Source organism: Mixophyes fleayi, chromosome 1 (genome assembly GCF_038048845.1).
Source record: "Mixophyes fleayi isolate aMixFle1 chromosome 1, aMixFle1.hap1, whole genome shotgun sequence".
NCBI lineage: Eukaryota > Metazoa > Chordata > Amphibia > Anura > Limnodynastidae > Mixophyes > Mixophyes fleayi.
This window is the reverse complement of record NC_134402.1, coordinates 419606926-419621242: the sequence shown is the minus strand read 5'-3', so window position 1 is coordinate 419621242 and position 14317 is coordinate 419606926. Positions and strand designations below refer to the sequence as shown.

The 14317-nt window shown below is 41.2% G+C and overlaps 1 protein-coding gene across 1 annotated transcript; it reads left to right on the top strand.

Annotated features, from left to right (window-relative positions):
• The first annotated feature begins 104 nt into the window (after window positions 1-104).
• Window positions 105-14005, top strand: LOC142099657 (mitogen-activated protein kinase kinase kinase 1-like). Its single transcript, XM_075183358.1, has 14 exons — window positions 105-226; window positions 1925-2006; window positions 2198-2387; window positions 2748-3032; window positions 3138-3259; window positions 3343-3434; window positions 4719-4908; window positions 5751-7023; window positions 7523-7675; window positions 9427-9589; window positions 9670-9801; window positions 10694-10836; window positions 10931-11062; window positions 11339-14005. Exons 1-14 carry the CDS (start codon window positions 127-129, stop codon window positions 11486-11488), a joined length of 3207 nt encoding a protein of 1068 aa, XP_075039459.1. The 5' UTR covers window positions 105-126; the 3' UTR covers window positions 11489-14005.
• Window positions 14006-14317: the final 312 nt, after the last annotated feature.

Genomic DNA, 14317 nt, shown 5'->3' with positions numbered 1-14317 from the left:
CATATCTAGCATATGTCTCGATGTGCAATCCAGCACTGGTCACTGTAGGGGTGTAGGTGTATGAATAATTATGGACCATGTTGTGTGTTTTGTTTTCTCAGCAGCATAAAAGATGAAGATGAACAAATGTGTCCCATCTGCTTATTGGGCATGCTGGACGAGGAGAGCCTGACTGTATGTGAAGAAGGCTGCCGAAATAAGCTACACCATCACTGCATGTCAATCTGTACGTCAGCGGCTTACTGCATGACACTACATTGCACTGTTTTACCCCTATTACCTGTGCACTCCACATGGCAGACTAGGACTTGAGATGTACCCTATTACCTGTGCACTCTACATGGCAGACTAGGAACTAGTGATGTACCCTATTACCTGTGCACTCCACGTGGCAGACTAGGAACTAGCGATGTACCCTATTACCTGTGCACTCTACATGGCAGACTAGGACTAGAGATGTACCCTATTACCTGTGCACTCTACATGGCAGACTAGGAACTAGTGATGTACCCTATTACCTGTGCACTCTACATGGCAGACTAGGACTAGAGATGTACCCTATTACCTGTGCACTCTACATGGCAGACTAGGAACTAGTGATGTACCCTATTACCTGTGCACTCTACATGGCAGACTAGGACTAGTGATGTACCCCATTACCTGTGCACTCTACATGGCAGACTAGGACTAGAGATGTACCCTATTACCTGTGCACTCCACGTGGCAGACTAGGAACTAGCGATGTACCCTATTACCTGTGCACTCCACGTGCAGACTAGGAACTAGCGATGTACCCTATTACCTGTGCACTCCACGTGCAGACTAGGAACTAGCGATGTACCCTATTACCTGTGCACTCTACATGGCAGACTAGGAACTAGCGATGTACCCTATTACCTGTGCACTCTACATGGCAGACTAGGAACTGCAGATGTTGTTTTGGGCACTTGCTTGTATGTAAGAACACATGCTTAAATTTTAGGCACTAAATGGAAGCCGCCTCTTTTTGGTTTTTGTTTGTGTTTTTTACACCCCAGAAAATGCAGATATGCACAAAACTGACTTCCTTCTCAGTCTGGTTCACTTTTTATCTTTTGAAATATAAGCTGCTACAATGCAGGAGGCGTGAAACAGCGTTTCAAGATGCAGTATCTTAGGAACGAACAAGTTCTACTATTGTGGAAATATTGCCATCTGGTGGACACCGTAATTCCCATAGTCGTTCTGTGCTTGACTCCATTGGGATTTGTCAAGTTGTTAAATTAGCCCTATTCTAGACTGAAATGTTCATTAATGTGCTCCCATTCATTTTGAAAATGAAAAACCAGGATACCTATGTGTCCCAAGTTTGCACAAGACAACAAATCTTAATCTAACTTCCTTTTAGGTTGCTAATAAGGTGAAACACTCAATCTTTTCCTGTTAATCTGGGTTCATCAAGAGGTCACATTTTATAGGATAATGCGTATTATGACTTATCATATTTTTTTATTTTTTTTTAGCACCCAAAATCATTAAGGCAAAACAAACACGTCAGAGTTTTGGTCAAATTAATATTTGCCGGCGTATATAGTTTAGGAAGATTCACAGCAAATGGGACATTTTTTTCACCAGTGTAGAATTGTTAGCTGTGGGTTTTGTTTTACACAACCGATAAGAAAATCTATGCCTAGCTTGTAGTGGTGGCCTAAATAAAAGTTGCACTAATAAGCAACATACCGTGGTTTTTAAGGTATATGAAATAACATTTATTCCTCTTAATGTGCTGGGATATGGGCTTGTTATAGGCCATTTAGTGCAGATGAAAACATAGAAATTGTTTAAGCATTGTTCCAACAGATACAGAGGGTCCAGATACGCTGACTGCAAAAGTTTGTCTTGGATTTTCAGTAAAATACTGTTTGTTTTGTGCCCCCCCTTCTAGGGGCAGAGGAGTGCCGGAGAAATAGAGAACCGCTCATCTGTCCTCTGTGTCGCTCAAAGTGGAGATCCCAGGACTTTCATAGGTCAGTGTAAAGGTTCTACTTTATGGGTAATACATGTGCTATATGTTCCTGGCCTTTCAAAGCTTGTGCCATAGCAAATATCTAGAGTAAAAAAACAATTGAGAAAAAACACCCCCGCTCCCGCATGTCTCAGTTGTGAAATGTACATTGTGACATCTGGAGGTAAATGTTTCAGTGTCTTGTATTTGCAGTCATGAATTACCAGGACCTGTAGATTCTCCCCCTCTCATGCGGGCTGCCCAGCTGCAGTCTCCTCAACAGCAGCAGTCACCTACCGCTGGATCCCAAAGAAGGTCACAGGATTCCAATTTAAACCTTACTCATTATGGGGTCCAGCAGATTCCTCCTGCTTACAAAAGCATGGCTGAGCCATGGATTCAGGTATGTCGGAGTAGCTTCTTTGTCTCCTACCTGCACTTCATCAGTATGGCTGACCTCGTCCAATGTTGCCATTCCTCAGAGACCAATGCTATGCCCTTCCAGTCATGCTGTTATGATTGCTAAAGCTCCTGGAAGTTACATCAGTAAAGCCACATTAAATTCTCTTCCTGCAGCCATTCCAGCAAAATGTATCCGCATGCTTGCGGTGTCTTATACATGATCTGAAGCATGTTACAAGTAGTGTTATTGCTCTAAGTAATACTAGATCTCTAGCTATGTGGAAATACTGGACTTGGATGTAGTGTTACCATAATTGTGTCGGTACAGATCTCCATTCAGGCTTGTCGTTTCTCCTTGCAGGTTTTTGGAACGGAATTGGTAGGCTGTTTGTTCTCTCGAAACTGGAATATCAGAGAAATGGCGCTGAGGCGTCTCTCTCATGATGTCAGTGGGGCCCTGCTTTTGGCTAATGGTGAAAGCACTGGAATTTCAGGCAGTGGCAGTACGCCCACTGGCACTGCCCCACACACTGCCAGTGGCTCATCTCAATCAAGTATCTCAGGGGATGTTGTCGTGGAAGCCTGCTGTAGTGTGCTGTCCATGGTGTGTGCCGACCCGGTCTATAAAGTCTATGTCGCTGCTTTAGTAAGTGTCTACAGAAAGCTTTCTAGGAGCTCTGACTGTTTATAGGACTCTGTGCATTTACATATCTTACATCCTGTCATCTTTGCTGTGATGCTTTGTTCATAGAAAACCTTACGAGCCATGCTGGTGTATACTCCCTGCCATACAACTGCTGAAAGGAAAAAGCTGCAACGACTTCTCAACCCGGTGGTGGAGACTATCCTGGTGAAGTGTGCAGATGCCAACAGGTAACGTATTGCCGGCAGTGTTGGTCTGTATGTAGAGTGCTGAAATTCAGGTCTCTTATGAATCTCTTTAATGTCTATTGCAGCCGGACAAGCCAGCTTTCAGTGTCAACGTTGCTGGAACTATGCAAAGGACAAGGAGGAGAGTTGGCTGTGGGAAGAGAGATCTTAAAATCTGGTTAGTACTTTCGAATAACATTTAATTTTAGGGCTTGTACATGGGGGTGCTTTTACATGCACTTGTGAAGCGGTCGGATAATCTAAATTAATGTTAAACACGGTGCAAATGTTTCCAAGATGAGGGTTCATTTATTCCTATGAGAAATACATCATCATAATTGAGCACTGGGGTACAGAAAGCATTCTCATTCCCCTATAGATGGCTTATCGTTTACTCGTTTGTGCTGAGGGTATGTTTTTCTATGGAGATCAATTGTCCCTAATCTTTGGTGCATTTAAGTTTGATCGTTTCTCAGACTGTCGCACCACAGGCATGTGAAGAGCACCCATGTGTATGAACCTTTATTTGTAGCCCTGTGGGGATCTAGGGTCACTTGGAGTGAGGAAAATGTTGTTAAGGTTATCTTATTAATTAGAGTCTTAGCATTTTTTTGCAATAATGACGCTTCTATCCTTTTCTGAACGTAAGTTGTATCTCCTTAAATCTATTAAAGCAAATACTTTTGTGGCATGTTTGTCTGAAAGACAGAAGCTAACTGCAGGGGGGAACTGGCTGAGCACCAATGAATGTGACCTTTGCAGAATCAAGAAGCAATGACAGCTTCAAGGGACTCTGATTCTTGGTATCGATAAGGAACTTGATGACAATTAGCATTTTTTTGAGATTACCCAGCCTGACCGCTACCTGTTTTTATATATACTTTTATGTTACAGAAAATTTCCGTTTCCATGATTTTTGTGTATAAATATATGCGCTATTTCAATGGTAAAGGAGTTCCGTTTAGACACCAGAGACACTGTGGTTTCTCATTTCTGGGCTCCGATCGATCGTTACTGCTGCTACAACACTTGGTATCTATAACACTGACTTTTCAATTGAAGGTAGTTGTTTGTATCTGTGGAAGAAATACAGAAGGTCGGCCCGACAGCCCAGTCTTCTGTTACTGTAGTATTGAAGTAACAAGTCCATCTAATTCTGGCAGCCTCTAGAGCATTGTGTACTGTTCACTTCTCCTGTTTCATGGATTAACCTCCAGTGTCAGAGTTCCTGTAACAGACTGCAGGAAAAGGCTTTGTGTTTCTCTGTTAATCCTATCCTAGTCTAAGGACTGTCCCTCATATGTGTCGCTGCTTCCACTTAAGTCATTAATTATTCATCATTATTTTAGTTGTTCACCTGTAAATCTCATGTGAAGAAAACCGTGGCTAAGCTTTGGCCTGCAGAATAGACATACAGCGCATTGTCCACCATCATATACAGTAACTATCTGCACTCTTTCAGGTTCCGTTGGCATCGGTGGTGTAGAATATGTCTTGCACTGTATCCTGGCCACCCAGGCAGAGTCTAACAACTGGCAAACACTACTCGGCCGCTTGTGTCTCATCGACCGGCTCTTGTTGGAGTTTCCTGCTGAATTTTATCCCCACATCATCAGTGGAGACGTTTTACAGGCTGACACAGCAGTAGAAAGGTATTGAAGTGTATTATTACTAAATTGGAGGCAAAAGACATTCATGATTCATGCAGCGAAGTCTGTGAATTAAAAATGCAGAATAAAAAGGGTTCAAGGCAATTCAGTTATGATGTTCTCCCTGTTTGTAATTTACACAAAATATGTTTAGTAGGAATCAGCTGTTGAACTATAAAGCACAACATCCTCTATCGACTTGGCTACGTTTAGCGTGGATTAAAACAGGGAAGCCGTGTCACTGGGAGTTAAATTTATATAAAGTTGGTGCTGAAACAAGAATTGGGTATAAAACGCCATAAAGCCCTACCTTGGGCATCACAAGCAGATGCTCCAACTGCAGACCTGACTAGATATTCTAGCTATAATGGACTTTATCCCAAAGCAGTCATTATAATAATCTGCATTTTATTTCTGCTGAAATACAGCAGGTGTCCAGCAACAAATATTATGTTTTCGCAAATACTTTTAAATGGCTTGTCCACATAAAATGGAAAGTGCTCAATATTAATTTGTATTGTAATTACATGGAATTCCGCGTTGGCACAATATAATATGAAGCCATTCCTAGACTGTCGGTGCCCTGAGCAGTTACGGAGCTATGGCTAAATGATTGGGGTCCTCAGACTAATATGCCAGGTAAGAGTTACCAGGACAGCTCTGTCAGTCTTGTTACTTGGGAGATATCAGTCGTCTAGGAATGGCTGATCATGATGGCTGAATTCACCTTTTACTCACTGATTATTCTGTAATGTACAAAACTTTACATTTCATTCTTAATATTGTTTGTAGTTTAGTTGTCGTCCCTGTGTAATGTATACATGTGCTACTCCTTTCTCTTCCAGGTATAGGAACCTGCTTTCCTTGCTGAACTTTGCATTGCAATCTATTGATAATTCTCATTCGATGGTTGGAAAGCTATCCCGCAGAGTATTTTTAAGCGCTGCCAGGATGGTAGCAAGAGTCCCACATGTGTATGTCAAGTTGCTGGACATGTTAAGCGTGACCAGCTCAACGCATTACAGCCGCATGCGGAGACGTTTGCTGGCCATCGCTGAAGAAATGGACATTGTTGAAGTGATTCAGCAAGGTTTCGAAGATTCTCAAACTTTTGAAAACCGCAGGGAAGCTTTTGTGCAGCCCTCCGCCCCTGCAAACTCCCCCGTAACCTCACAAAGTAATTCCCCAGAACATACTATGCAGCTATCAGGGAAAGTGGGGAATGACCCTTGTGTCTCAAAAACGGCTTGCAGCCCAGAGGACTTGAATGAGACGCTAGAAGTTATGTCTTTGGGACTTCCACTGTCCACTGTAACAACTGAACAACCAAAGCCTGCCATCTCAACAAAACGCAGACCACTAAGTCAATGCTTGAACTCTCCCTCTTCCTCTCAGCCCCATTCCTTATTCCAAACGTTGCCTTCTCCTTCTTCTCCCTCATCTGTGCCAGCTGGCCCTGTCTCAGATGTCGCCAAGCCCAAACCTCAGGGATTTGCTCCCTGCAAACTCTCATCCGCTTCCCCTCAAACTCAGAGGAAATTTTCTCTTCAGATACAAAAGCACAATTCGGGAAATAAAGAGTCTGAGAAACTTTCTCCTGTTTTCACTCAGGCTAGGCCCTTGCCATCTCATCAAATACATAGGCCAAAGCCATCCCGGCCTACGCCAGGCGACATGACGAAACCAGGAGATTCTCCGAAAGGCAATATGACTCTTGATCTTAATGTTTCCCATTGTGACAACAGTGGTAGTAATATGAATGCTCTTATACCCAGCGATGACACGGTGTTCACACCTGTGGAAGAGAAGTGTCGGCTTGATGCCAACACAGAGCTTAATTCCAGCATGGAGGACCTATTGGAAGCCTCAATGCCCACATGTGACGGCACGGTCACCTTTAAGTCGGAGGTGGCTGTGCTGTCCCCAGAGCGGGCAGAGGTTGATAACACTTACAAGGAGGATGTCAGTCACAATCAGAAGTGCAAAGAGAAGATGGAAGCGGAGGAGGAGGAAGCGCTGGCTATTGCCCTCGCTATGTCAGCCTCTCAGGACGCTCTGCCAGTCATACCACAACTACAAGTGGAGAATGGCGAGGACATCATCATTATTCAGCAGGATGTAAGTTTCCAGTGCTACTTAATTACTGTTTTATCTATAAAGTCCTCTGAGCGCTTGTTTCATTATCCTCATGCTGTGTCATGTGTGCACTTTTTCGGGTGCTTTTGATTCTTATATTCCCATAACTTCAGTCTTGGGCTTCTGGTTTCCTTCAAAATGACTTATAACCAATACAGACATCAGACCTCAAAACATCTGCTCCTGAGGATGTTTATTAGCTGGACTGTTATAATATAATTTCCCTATTATATTCACCTTAAGGCACTTGTAGTGTAAGATTCGTAACAAAGGGAGCAAAGGGTTATTTATATTGTAAAGAACAGTCAAACAAGGAAGGCCGCTATTATTGTGATAGTGCAGACTGTGAACTAGAAACTTGTGACTTTAATGAGCCATGACAGTGTTTTTTGGAATAGCTGACTAGTGCAGTGCAGTATTGTCTTGTATTTTTATGATTATTCTGATTATATAATGTTACGTTGTGGCACTTTCGTGGCAGACTCCGGAGACCCTGCCTGGACATACCAAAGCAAAAAATCATTATCGGGAAGAGGTTGAATGGCTGAAAGGCCAACAGATTGGCTTAGGAGCCTTCTCTTCCTGCTATCAAGCTCAGGATGTTGGGACCGGCACCTTAATGGCTGTTAAACAGGTGAGATCATCTGTGTTGGTAACGTGGATGCATCATTGACCCTCTCTTCTAATTATAGTGCAGATTCTGAAATAATTTCCATCCAACATGCAAACTGTAGTGGTTCTAAAGAATAATGTGAAATTGAGCTATAAATGTTTAACTTTTTTTTTTTTTTTTAAAGAATTGCTAAGCTCCAAAAATGACTTTGCCTAACTAGATTCATTACCCAGACTTTTTGAGTTCACTGAAATAGGACTTTTGTCTGAAATTGTCTGTTGAAATCTCAGAATTGCACTGTTGAAATTTGACAGCTTGTGAATAACTGACCTAGCAACTGTATCCATGGAAACAATCTGTGCAGGCAGGTTTGTTTCCACGGTTACAGGTTTTGCTAAGAGAGGTCCCAAACGATCTGTCAACTGTGGGATTCAGAAAACTTACCAGGCAATGTCGCAGAAGTCCTATTTCAAATATCAAGAGTTATTCCAGTAAGCGGAAACACCACGGCCAACTAATTAGGAAAAGTAGTTTTTGAGTGGTGTTAGACCTAAAATGTGTTGCATCATATTAAATAGCTATTAATAGCATACCTCTTTTTCATATTCAAGTACCCTGATTTATATTCACTATAGTAGATAACCCCCATCCTTCTTTTGTGCCTGTCCCAACACCTTATGTAAAACAGTCGCACTAAACCCTCCTGCCCTTGTTAGATCATCCACCAATATCTGCTTTCACTGAAACGTAGCTGTGTGGTTGGTTCATACAGCGTTCTATAGCACTCAGCGTACTTCATGCTTCTTATATACACTCATGGCTGGACCAGGAAATGAGAGATGCTTCCTGAAGATGTGAGAACATCTTAAAGCAAAAAAGGTGATTATAATCACCATTTAAAGGCTATAAGAAGATTTCAAATACTTTAAATATTCTCTGGACTATAGTCAAGTCCATCATAAAGAAGTGGACAGAATGGCACAAATGTAAATTTATCTAGAACAGGCTGCCCCCTCCCCAACTGGTCTTCCGTGCAGGAAGTGCAGTGACCCAAAGTATGCAGCAAAAGTCACATTGAAATGGAAATGCAAAACCATTTAATGTCCTAGAGTGACACAATAAACTCCCAGACATCAGTTCCACCAAGAATCTGTGGAATATATTAAAATTGCTGTTCCATCCTGGTAGAACATTGACAGTATTGTAAAGAAAAAGGGGGCAAATTCTTTTGGTACCCACTGTGTGTTTGAACCGTTCTGTTAATGGCCATTTTACACCTTTGAGGAGCTACTTTATATTGTTTTAAAATGATGTAATATAGGCAGGTGTGGTCAGTTGACCAGATCAGACCGCTAGATATGTCGCTAATTTTTGTGAGCTTTACTTCAGTGATTCAGTAATCACAGTCCGTTAATGGCAGCCTAATGGCATCATACAATCAGGTTTGCCGAATAACTAGATGAAATTCCGATGGATCTCAGTTGGCTTTTCTTTGAGGAAAGCTATTGTTTTGAGCCACAGCAATATCTGGATTGTTTAGTCTTGTCTTGTGGGAATACGATACATATTGTGTAATGTACTTTGTGTTTTAAGTTTGGTGAGCCTTTACCATAAAACCTTATGTACACATAAGACGACCTGACTTTACATCAATAAGACATTTCGTGCTGCAGGCATGAAAACATTGCTCTGGCTTGCATGGTTTACTTGTCTTCCTATGTTACTGTATAATACCTGCATTACCTCTCATTCTAAAATATGTTCCCTGCTAGGTGACCTATGTGAGGAATACATCCACCGAACAAGGAGAGGTGGTGGAGGCACTGCGAGAGGAGATCAGAATGATGAATCACCTCAGTCACCCTAATATAATCAGGATGTTGGGGGCTACCTGTGAGAAGAACAACTACAATCTCTTTGTGGAGTGGATGGCAGGTAACCGCTGTATGCCCACCCATCTTGTGGTTGAGGCTCATGGTCTGGAGTTCTCTTCTGATGCAATATCTGTTTTCTAGGCGGCTCTGTCGCTCACCTGCTGAGTAAATATGGAGCGTTCAAAGAATCTGTAGTTATCAACTATACAGACCAATTACTACGCGGACTTTCATACCTGCACGAGAACCAGATCATTCACAGAGACATTAAAGGTAAAGAGGCTACTGCAGGAGATGTATGGCTGTCTTATGGCTTTCCTACAGACAGAAGTAATGGCCTAGGCATATACTGTTAGTGTGTGAGTTAGAGTTCACAAACAGTTTACAAGAACCACTGTGTGTTTATAAAGCTCCCCCGGTAAGCAGTGGATGACAAAGCGGCACACTGACCTGGAGGTCTGTCTCTCGGGAGGGGCAGTCTTTTCTCTGGGACCTAGTGTGGTAGGCCCACTCTGGAAGTACCTAGTCAACCAGCTGATGGGGTGGATTTTGCCAATAAACACATAAGCTGGGCCTGTGTCTCGATAATGCACATTCTGCTCCCATAGCTGAGCTTTCCCGGTGCCATTAAGTGGGTGGCATCAATAGAAGCACTTCATCACCATTTATTTATGTAGCGCCACTGATTCCGCAGCGCTGTACAGAGAACTCACTCACATCAGTCCCTGCACCATTGGAGCTTACAGTCTAAATTCCCTCACACAGAGACTAGGGTCAATTTTTTTGATAGCAGCCAATTAACCTACTAGTATGTTTTTGAAGTGTGGGGGGAAACCGGAGCACACGGAGGAAACCACTTCAGGGTAGAATCGCCTTAAGAGACAAAACCCCTATAAAAAAATATTAAGAAAATCAAAATTCTTCCAATAGATATATTTTTTTCTTCTAGAAGTATGTATTGAGGGAAGGTAGAAATGGTTTACACGAAGCCTCATATCAAGTACCCGCACTGGTTAACCAACTTGAAGTATTAATAGTAATAGAATCCGTTTTTCCTGCTCCTGGCTTGCAGAGTTTGGGAACTTGTACTTTACAGTTATTGTGGGGAGGACTTGTTATGTTTGCTGACCTGGAATACTGAACACACTGTTCTCACCCGTTGTAGGCGCCAATCTACTGATTGATAGCACTGGACAGAGACTGCGAATTGCTGATTTCGGAGCAGCTGCTAGATTGGCCTCAAAGGGTACCGGTGCTGGTGAATTTCAAGGGCAGTTGCTGGGAACAATTGCATTTATGGCACCAGAGGTATGGCAAATGCTGACATCCCTGCTGCCCTACAGTAAATGGCATTTGACAAAGTTATTGGGTTGCAGTAAGTATAATGTTCCTGTTTCCACAGGTGCTGAGGGGGCAGCAGTATGGGAGAAGCTGTGATGTTTGGAGCGTTGGGTGTAGCATTATTGAGATGTCCTGTGCTAAACCTCCATGGAATGCAGAGAAGCACTCCAACCACCTTGCTCTCATCTTCAAGGTAAAACTACAGCATCACCGCAGTCTTATGTGTATGCTTTATTAGTAGGGTTTCACTGTAAAACATAGGCCATATGTAGTTTCTCTGCAAATTTGTATTAAATAACCTGAATGGAAGCGGTCTTGCTGTACACCTCCGACCTAGTACAGACTAAACACCAACCTTGTGCTGTATGTATCTTTGTGACGTGCACAAAAGTCAGAATGAAGTGTTTTGGGAAGCACATGTCGCACTACTTTTTATTTTATTGTTTCGTTTTTTTTTATATCTTTTTAGATCGCTAGTGCCACAACTGCCCCGTCAATCCCGCCACATCTGTCGCCAGGTTTGCGGGATGTCACCCTTCGGTGTTTGGAACTTCAACCCCAAGACCGACCCCCATCGAGAGAGTTACTGAAACACCCGGTGTTCCGAACAAAGTGGTAGAAGCATTTGCAAAAATGAGAGAAGGTTTTAACTATGCTACTGATGCAGAGATTAGGATTCCTGCTTAAATACAGCTGCATGTCCTGATCCGCCACCAATATACCTGTGTGTTATGTCGCTTCCCTGCCCTGTGCATGACCACATACAAGAGCTTCAGAATAAAGTGGTATTAGTGTGCGCCTTTTGGGAAATTTCAGTGGTTTCACGTTATATTTTTTTAATTTATTTTATATGGGGGGAAAAAACCACATCTGTTGATGTCCTTTTACTAAAATCTGCATGAGCATTACTCTGAAGGTCACGTCTCATGGGGCCACATACACACAATAGATAAATCTCAGAAACGCTTCTGAAGCTTCCTGTTGATTTGCGTCATCAGAGGACAAGGAGAGATCATGTAATAGGTATATCCGTTGCTCCTATCGGTCTCTTCCAGAGATCGCAGTACACAGGACCATAGAGATGATTGCAATGTGTAAATATTGTCTACACTGTATTTTGCCACAGAATAACCTGTTCAGTTCATCATTTTCATGTGTAATATATATATATATATTTTCTTTTTTTTAATTGCAAGTAACTTTACCCTGTCTGTAGAGTCGCTTGTACCCAACCACACTTTCCTGTAAGAAGAGCAATCTGGACTTTTATAGTTAGTCTGCTGTTTGGTGCAATTCGGCACAAGCTTTTAAGTGTCACCCTTTGGAGTATTTGTTAAGTTTCCAGATTGCTCAGCCAAGAGAGAAAATTGTACACAACCGCTCACTGTCTTGATTTGAATAGGGTAATGTGCATTGATTCCTCAACCGGTTAACTCTTATCAGTAAGTTTTGTAAAATGACGCGTCGTCATTCTTTATTTTCTGGAATATTCAGGTTCTCTTTTTTTTTTTTTCCTGCTAAAAGTATTTTGAAGTAAAGTTTATATTTCAAACCAAATCAAAATGTATTTAACTTGATCAGTCACTTGTTTTCCATTTTAACCGTGGTTTTCCTTCAGTAGTACATCATGATATTACTCTTGTTCAAATGCAATATTAGAACAATACAATTACTGAAGTCGTCTTCAAGCTTATTAACACACGTTGCCCCGTCTCTCTCTGCTGCCTTCTGTTCAGCTTCTGGTGAACGGACTAGAATCTTCTCGGGCATGAAAAAGTGCAACATAGTGAGAAGGCAGATCGTTCTTTTGTTTTCCTTCGGTCTATATGCCATAATGTGTTTAGGGTTCCGTGTTCAAGTCCTGGCTGAGATGCATTCGGCATTACTTGAACTGAGTACGGCTCTCGAGACCGATAGGGTGTGAGTTCGACATCACCTGAATCTGTTTGACTGGTGAAAAAGTGTGTTGACCTTTTAATGTTATATACGTAATACTGAAGGAAAATGACTGCTCTTGCATAGTTTTTGTCTGTTAAATGGTTAAGGTTTTCAATCAATCCAATTTTTATTTTATTTTTTTAACTCCTTGGAAACCAGTTGGGGTTGTTGCACAGTGAAAAAGAATTAGGTTATTCTGAAACTCAGGATCAACAAAATAAGCTATTGTACGTTTCAGCACATTTTACCATAGATGAATCTGGACAATTTTTTAAATGGTAAAAAATAACAATAACATGCTGAAGTGTTCATAAAAATGTGAATTAATTTTTTTAAATTGGACATTCCTTTTCGTGCGACAGACAAGCATATTCCAAAGAGTTAAAGTAACTGTATTCCTTAATGTGAACTTTATTTAGTAGCTCTAACTGTATTGTACTTGACTCCTATGCCACGGCATATATATATTTTTTTGTCTTGAAGTCTTAAACCTCTGCTCCACCACTGTCTATGCTACTGATGCTTTCTGTCTGAATAATATATATAGCTATATATATATTAGATCTGTGTATTGATGCTTTCCCTCCTATAAGCAGAAATGAACCTCAGCTAATCAGTATTACCCGTTAGCTTACCGTGCTTCCCACATTTCAGACTCCAGACCTTCTCCTTATGAGTCTGTGCTCATATCCTTCAGCTTGCTGGAAATTGTGGTGTACTATTTTTATGCAGATTATGTTGTAATCTTGTTTTCTTTGGATCAAAGCTGGACTGAAAAATTGTATTGTATAATTATTATTATTTTTTTGTGACGGTCTTAATGTTATTTGGTACTTCTTAAGTTGTAAATAACGCCTACTGCTTGTTTTATTTCAGTCTCTACTACCTCAGGTGTCCTATAGATTTTCTTCTACCAAAGTTGACTTTTACAATGAGACTATATATTTGCTGTAAGACTGATTCCTAAGACTTCCAGGGCTCAAGGGCTAATTTCTCTTAGCACCTTAACTGTGCAAGCAAATGTTGCAGAAATCTCTGGGTTAAGAAAAATTTGGCTTAAATGTATCCTTTGTTATTTTAAATATATCAAGATATTTTAATTATTAAAGGTTTTTAACCCATGAACCGGTTTTATAGTATAATTTGTACCTATTTTTGGTGTTTTTGTCTTTATAGTAAATAAAAGATTTTGAACAAACCTGTGTCTGTATTTCTGTAGGGTTAGTTAAGTACAACAATTCTATACTACAACATTTAAATGGACCGATTATCTATACACAGCTACACATAAAATGGATATATGCACAGAGCCGATCAAGATATTCCATAGACTGTATTATAAGCCATATACAGTCAAATGCCCATTTTACATTGTTGGATACCAGAAATAATTAGTATAAAATTTGGGTTAGTGTAAAATAGGGGGTAAGTCTAACTGTGATCCTACATTGAACAAGTTGGATTAAGGCTCACATGCAAATACCAGCATGACATATAACTATTTTCTGTG